The sequence below is a fragment of the Rhinoderma darwinii genome, chromosome 5 (assembly GCF_050947455.1).
Source record: "Rhinoderma darwinii isolate aRhiDar2 chromosome 5, aRhiDar2.hap1, whole genome shotgun sequence".
Lineage (NCBI taxonomy): Eukaryota > Metazoa > Chordata > Amphibia > Anura > Rhinodermatidae > Rhinoderma > Rhinoderma darwinii.
The window spans coordinates 76,757,252-76,765,077 of NC_134691.1; the positions used below are offsets into that span (position 1 = coordinate 76,757,252).

Sequence of the window (7,826 nt, forward strand, 5' to 3'; positions counted from 1 at the left end):
AAAAACACTCAAAATGAGCGCCGCAGGTTTTTTCTGGCTCCAATTGATTGTAATGGGAGGTCAGAGGCGGAAATTACTCAAAGAAAGATCAGGCCCTTTTTTTTTCCCGCGAGCGGGGCCAAAAGCCGCCAGGAGAATAAATGTCTCTGCCTCCTATTGAAATCAATGGTGGACTTTTTGCCATGTTTATTTACACTGATTCCGACACGGTTTCCACATCAAAATCATCATGAAAATACCCAGTGGGAACTAACCCTTAGGGTATGTTCACACGCGTTTTTGCCCCGAATTACTTCCGAAAAATCAAATGACGTATCAAATGACGGCGCGTAAATAGACGCCCGCGTCAAAGAAGTGACCTGTCACTTCTTTGGGCGTAATTGGAGCCGTTATTCATTGACTCCAATGAAAAGCAGCGCCAATTACATCCGTAAAGGACGCGGAGTTCAAGCGCCTGCACATGCCGTTACGGCTGAAATTACGGGGATGTTTCCTCCTGAAAACATCCCCGTAATTTCAGCCGTTACGGACGCTGTCGTGTGAACATACCCTTATAGTCCTGAGCTGTAATCATAAGGGCATGTTCACACGTGGAAGAGTTTTTTACTATTTATTGTAGAAATGTTAGCATTGCAGCCAAGAAGCCTGGTTACTGTATGTTATATCACTCATTAAAACGGATAATTTAAGAATTCTAAAGAAAATCCATACTAGGGTAAAACAATCATCAATTGTTTAATTATCAAGCAAACAGACCTGACACATCGGATCAATTAAATGAACTGCATGACATTAATGAGACAACAAATACAATGCTATTAGACTAGAAGCCGCACATGGCATGTCATTAACAAAAATAAAAGAATACAAAAGACAAAAATCTGAGACTTGGCTCCTACAATATGACATGCAAATTGATACCTTTTTCAAACTGAGGATAACATTATATACATGGAAATGGCCAAATAACACTGGTGCTCAATCCAATGTGCTATTGTGCTTTACAGCACTCGGCTAATGGTTTCAATACCTGACGAAGGCAACCTCTGCATAAAATGTGTATGTATTTTAAGTGTTTGCATGGGATACCTCCAGATTCTAGTTCCTTAAAAAATATACCCATCAAAATTGGTCCTAGTCCTAGTCCTTATGTGCGTGCCTGATGTAGACACAATAAAGTATGATTGACGAATGTAAAGACATAGGGGGCTACAGAGGAATAGCTTTAGGAGATAAACAATCACTGACAATAGTGAGCACCCTCCTAAGGCCTTATATACATGAGCGTATTTAACGTCCGTGATACGCGTGTGAAAATCGCGAGCGTCGCACGGACCTGGGGCCGTTCAGACATTCCGTGATTTGAACGCAGATTGTGTCCGCTGCGTAAAACTCACGACATGTCCTATACTTGAGAGTGTTTTTCACGCATCACGCACCCATTGAAGTCAATGGGTGCGTGAAAATCGTGCATAGCACACGGAAGCACTTCCGTGTGTCGCGTGATTTGCGCTACAGTTGTTAAATAAATGAAGGAAAAAAAAGCACCACATTCATTGCAGTTTCTAAGCATCGAAACCGCGTGTCATAAGGATGGCATATGCGTGAAAATCATACAGCCACGCACCAAACACTGATGACACACGGAACGTCAACGCGCAAAACGCACACATTCGTGTGAATTTCGCCTAAGAGAGGTGTGCATATAAACGCCCAAAACATGCAATAGCTAAAATTGAAAACAGAAAAAGTGGGCTTCCAAAAAGGCACTCACCTCCACTTCAAATTAACAACAAAATCTTTTTTTGTGAACAAAGACAAAACAATTTCAAAAACCACTCAAGTACAAAGTCCATCCAAACAAGATGGACTCTATCCAATGGTCCCCCATAAGGGATGAAGACATAGCAGTCACAGTCAGAAATGGGTACTAGAGGGTGCCCAAAGACTCTCTGCCACCTAACAAGACACCAATGTTTTAAATAGCTCATGGTAGGTGGGGACCTTGTTACAGATTTTGTATTGGGGTCCAGAAGCAGAAAGTTACTTCAATGAGGGGATTCCTTAAAAATATATATATTATCTAAAGAGAGAAATTCTGGCAATAATTTTGCTGAATCTGTTCAGTTTTTAGTTCAAAATGTATTCTCATCAAAGCAAAATAAATAAATGATACAAGCACCATTATTGAATATGTGACCATGCAAAATGGGTCGTACCTCGTAGTTTTAGTTGATTCTTGTTTATAAATATCAATGATATTTTCAACAAGCAGATTTCTCTGTAATCCGTATATCCCGTGACGATCCAACACCACTTCATGTCTGCAAGATGGACAGCGGAAGCGGCCTCCTGTTGCTACAGTACTTCCTCCTCTTGTTGGTAGATATGGATTGGAGGCCTGTATTAAAAGAAGTATAAAAGATTTGTGTCATTAGGATAAATACAATGTCCATGTGGTAATCTATATATCTAGATAGGAAAGGTTATAAACGTAAGAAAGGCGTAAGGAGTGTTCTGTACATAGGTATAAATCTATAGCTTGAGAGCATGAAAATTTTATAGAAGCTTTTAATGCATATTTACAAAGTAATTAATTGTAAGAATGTAAAGTGCTATTATTAGTCCATTCTGCTGTATATTTAGGTAGCTGAGAGGACAGGGTTATTCTATAATAACTGGGAACAGATGAACAATTACCAGTGAATCTTGAGCGTCTTAGAAACTACCATGAGGGTATGTGCACACACACTAATTACGTCCATAATTGACGGACGTATTTCGGCCGCAAGTCCCGGACCGAACACAGTGCAAGGAGCCGGGCTCCTAGCATCATAGTTATGTACGACGCTAGGAGTCCCTGCCTCGCTGCAGGACAACTGTCCCGTACTGTAATCATGTTTTCAGTACGGGACAGTTGTCCTGCAGCGAGGCAGGGACTCCTAGCATCGTACATAACTATGATGCTAGGAGCCCGGCTCCCTGCACTGTGTTCGGTCCGGGACTTGCGGCCGAAATACGTCCGTCGATTACGGACGTAATTAGTGTGTGTGCACATACCCTAACAAACACCTTCTGGACTGACATTTGTCCAGAAGCCTTCAAAACCTATTAATGACTAGACAAGAGGAAGACCCTCCTGGTCTATATCCACATGGCTGAGCCCTAGGGCATGTTCACACGTGGCGGAATTTCAGTGGAATTCTCCAGTGGCCGTTTTTTACATTTATTTCAGTAAATTTTTAGGCCAGTTAGTTTAGACGTTGCGGAAAACTCCGCTGCGGACCATAGGCTGTCGTGCGGAATTTTCCATCCGCAGCATGCACTGTCTGTTGCGGAGAAGCAGCGGAATTTCACAGCGGATTTCAGCCTTTGCAATGCAAAAACTGAAATCTGTGGCAAGTCCGCTGTCTTTTCTGCAACGTCTGAATTACCTGTCAAATATGCAAATGTTGGTGCAGATTCGTTGCGTAATTGGTCCAAATCTGCACCAACATTTGCAGCGGAAAAACTCTGCCACGTGTGAACATGCCCTTAGAGGACAAAGTGTTGGGTTATGATATAACAACGTACAGAGGGGGCCAAGCAGGGGCTATAGTGCCTTAGAGCAGGTTTAGACGTGGCGGAATTTTTCCGCTGCAAATGTTGGTGCAGATTTGGGGCAATTACGCAACGAATCTGCACCAACATTTGCATATTTGACAGGTAATTCAGACGTTGCAGAAAAGACAGCGGACTTGCCACAGATTTCAGTTTTTGCATTGCAAAGGCTGAAATCCGCAGTGAACTTCCGCATCTTCTCCGCAATTCCGCACCGCAGCCTATGGTCCGCAGCGGAGTTTTCCGCAACGTCTGCACAAAGATAACTAAAAAAGTGTGGAAACCAATGGACAAACTGTCTGCTAAGGATTTCCACTGCGGACTGTCCGCAGCGGAATTCCACAACAATTCCGCCACGTCTGAATGCGCCATTACTTCCTTAAGATGCTGGGGAATTTGGAGGTGGCGGGGGTCAGGACAACTTCATTTCTGTGGTCATTTTACAAGCTTATCCCTATTGAAATGACCTGTTTCCTCTGCCTCTGTTATTGGCTCTCTTGGCCGAGAGCACTTAAATTATGAGACAAGAATCACTTTTCTCATATTTCAACATTATACATAAATTATCATGAATTATTCCCCCAAGAAATTCTGTTCATAATTCTCAGAAAAATTCTCGGAACTAAAGGCCCTATTACACTGGCCGATTTTGGCAGGTGCAGCAAGCGCCATCAATGAGACAGCTCGTTAATGATCGCTCGTTTGCTCCTGCGACAAGGAGCTATGGATGGGGACAAGCGGTTGTTACACCGATCGCTCGTCCCCATACATTATTATAATGTCGGCAGCGCGTCTCCTTGTTTATACAGGGAGATGTGCTGCCGACAACGATAATTTTTTTCCCTTTTTCTTTAAAACGATACGATCAGCAGATGAACAAGGTTTCGCTCGTTCATCTGCTGATCGCTGCAGTTTACACCGGGCAATTATCGGCAACGAGCGTTCTATGGAGGCTTGTCTGCCTGATAATTGCCTAGTGTAAAACCCCCTTAACTCTGCTTACTGTATCTGCAATTGGAGTGTTCAGAGTGCTAACTGCTAGGTACATTTTTTATTTTTTTAATTATTATTTGTAAATATGTATATTTGGTCAGTAAGAAATCTGTCTACCTACCTCCCACTATTCTGGGATTTTTGTTGTCAATAGATCACATAACTTAAATCTATAAAAACCACCTCAACAATCTATCCTGATGGATCCCTTTGTAAGTGACTTTGACAACCAAGCAACATATAATAATATATTAGCAGTTTAATTGTGCATTTATTTTCATAGTTAAAGTTGGGGGTCATTTTTTATTTTTGGTGGTCTTACATTTAAACCATATATCCATTTTTTTTCCAAGTAAAACACGGGTAAGGTATATTTGGCAGCCCAGCATGAAGATATGGGGTGCATAAAAATAAAATGTTTTTCATTTTTACAATGATTAATGAACATTATGCATGTACTATACAATTTTTTGTGGCTGACCATCCATGAGGGTGTTCCAAAATATGTTTTTTAATTCAGAGGAGCTTATCGGTTCTGCCAGTATTTTTTACTAGACAAGCACTACAAAATAGTAGGCCTAGGAGGCCAAGATCAAGATGAATTCTTATTTTAAAGCTAAATCATTGATGAAATAATATCTTAGACAAAATATAATTGAATTTTGGGGCCAAATGAATCATGAACTCATTTGTATATAGTTCTAATTGTATAAATTAATTCTACTCTTTGGTCGCCTCTTCCGTCATTGTAAAAGCAAGCTAAAGCCACCTGGCCTTCCTCAAATACATCCTGCCCAGGTAAGTCTGGACCTTCATGGGGAATATTACAATAAACAAACCTGTATATACATATAGGTATATACATCAAGCTACAAAAATGTGTCCAGGAACCGTAGGTGGCCAGTCCGAGAATAGAGATGAATCTGGCATAAAATTATTTTGACTTCTTAGTTCTGTGCGTGATTCGGCTGAAAAAACTGTATTGCCTTTGTGCACTTCTTAATAAAGACATCAAACTAAGTACTGAGATCTCTCTAGTGCGAGTTCTTTCCATCCAAGCAGCACCAGAAGTTGAGATCCTTTTTTGTCAAAATTATCTCTCTTCATGGAAAATATAGCAGTGATATCTGTTCCTGTAAGGGTATGTTCACACGGCCTATTTTTAGCCGTTTTTCGGGCCATAAAAACCCCGAAAAACTGCTGAAAATACGGGGGCTGAACGACTTCAAATATCTGCCCATTGATTTCAATGGGAAAAACTGCTTTTCCGTTCCCACGGGGCGTTTTTACGTGGCCATTTTTAAAAATGGCACGTAAGAAAACACCCCGTAAAAAAGAAGTGCATGTCACTTCTTGAGCCATTTTTGGAGCCGTTTTTGATTATGGCAATATAAAAAGAGCTCCAAAAAAATCCCAGTAAAAAACGTCGCAAAAAATGCAAGTTGTTTTAAAAATGGCTGAAAATCAAAGGCTGTTTTCCCTTGAAAACAGCTCCATATTTTACAGCCGTTTTTTGTTAAGTGCGTGCACACATCCTCAGGGTAGATGCGTCTATTTAATTTGTGTTTATGAGGTAATTGGAAAAAAAAAGTGGGGATGTTCTATGTCTCAATGAGGGCCTAGTTTTACCTTTAAAGGCTATGTTCACACATTGCAATTTTTGAGTCAAAACCAGAAGTGAATCCAGGAGGAAAAAGAAGTAGAAGTTCTTTCATTATATTTGCCATTCCTTTTAAAATCACCTGGCTTTGGCTCAAAAATCTGCATCAAAATCTGCACCAAATTGTGATGTGTGAACACAGCCTAAAAACTGCATTAAAAAAAAGCTACATCAAAACAGCAAGTGTGAAAGCACCCTCATTAAGACACAGAACATCACCATGTTTTCTCTATTACATAATAAAATCCAATCAATTAAAAAGATGCAGCAAAAACATGCATGCGTGTTTCAAAACTAGTATTTGCATGTGTTTTAAAAATGTACCAAAACTGTACGTGTGAAGTTACCCTACGGGTACGGTCCCACGTAGCAGAGTCCACATGCGGCTAAAACTCCACTCGCTTGCGGCAGTCAATGGCCGCATGATCTGGCCAGTAATACCCGGCAAAATCGTGTGGCAGTGGCCACCACAATTGAGCAGAGTTTCGGGGTTACATGGGACTGTACCCTAATACTTAATATATTTACGGTAATTACCAATATTATCTAATTGATTCATGTGTCAGATAGTAGTATGTATTCCCCAATGTCCTTTAAGTTAATATAAATAAAGTAAAAAAAAAAATCTGAATGTAAGGCCGGATTCACACGAGCATGTGCGTTTTGTGCACACAAAAAACGCGGCGTTTTGCGTGCGCAAAAGGCACTTAACAGCTCTGTGTGTCATGATCATATGGTGCGCGGCTGCGTGATTTTCACGCAGCCGCCATCATTATGACACTCCATTTGGATGTTTGTAAACAGAAAAGCACGTGGTGCTTTTTCTGTTTTCATTCATCCTTTTCACTGCTGTTGCGCGAATCACGAGCGTCCCACCTAAGTGCTTCCGTGTGCCATGCGTGGTTTTCACGCACCCATTGACTTCAATGGGTGCGGGATGCGTGAAATACGCACAAAGAACGGACATGTCGTGAATTTTACGCAGCGGACTCACGCTGCGCAAAAATCACTAACTGTCTGCACGGCCCCATAGACTAATATAGGTCCGTGCAACGCGCGTGAAAATCATGCTCGTTGCACGGACGTATTTTACATTCGTCTGAATAAGCCATCATATTGTATTGCTTTTTTATGACATATTTTGCTGTTGTACTATACAGTTATATCATGCGTCTTACCTGAAATATATCGCTGGCACACTTCCTACACAGATTATGCTGACAAGGAAGGATTACCACCGGTTTGGAAAACATTTCTAAACATATTGGACAAATTAGCTGCTTCTCCAAGTTATCCATGGTTTGCTGCTCTTTGCTGAAGGACTGGTAAGACAGAGAGGTGCTCATCTCCTAGCTATTCAAAGGAGAGTACACTTTAGGAGAAATATGTTGTGCTGTCAGCTTCCGACTTCGATACCTTCAAATAATTCCTGGACTCGTGTGATCAAATGTCCTATGGGTCTCCTCAGCTGGATGACATTGTTTAAAGGATCACTTGAAGAGCGCTCAAGCTGTTTTTAGTAGCACTCTGTCACATGTTGCCATACTGCTCTGCCCATATATGAAAGTGACAG

General features: G+C 41.2%; 1 protein-coding gene across 3 annotated transcripts in view; it reads right to left on the reverse strand.

Moving 5' to 3' along the window:
• TRIM55 (tripartite motif containing 55) overlaps nt 1–7,599 on the reverse strand; it is a 140,613-nt gene extending 133,014 nt beyond the window's left edge. For all 3 annotated transcript variants that reach the window (XM_075828304.1, XM_075828303.1, XM_075828305.1), the window contains exons 1-2: nt 7,432–7,599; nt 2,220–2,401 (exon numbers count right to left, since the gene is read on the reverse strand). In XM_075828304.1, coding sequence (XP_075684419.1) covers nt 2,220–2,401; nt 7,432–7,599 — 350 coding nt within the window. The remainder of the gene's footprint in view (nt 1–2,219; nt 2,402–7,431) is intronic.
• Between the last annotated feature and the right edge of the window lie 227 nt (nt 7,600–7,826).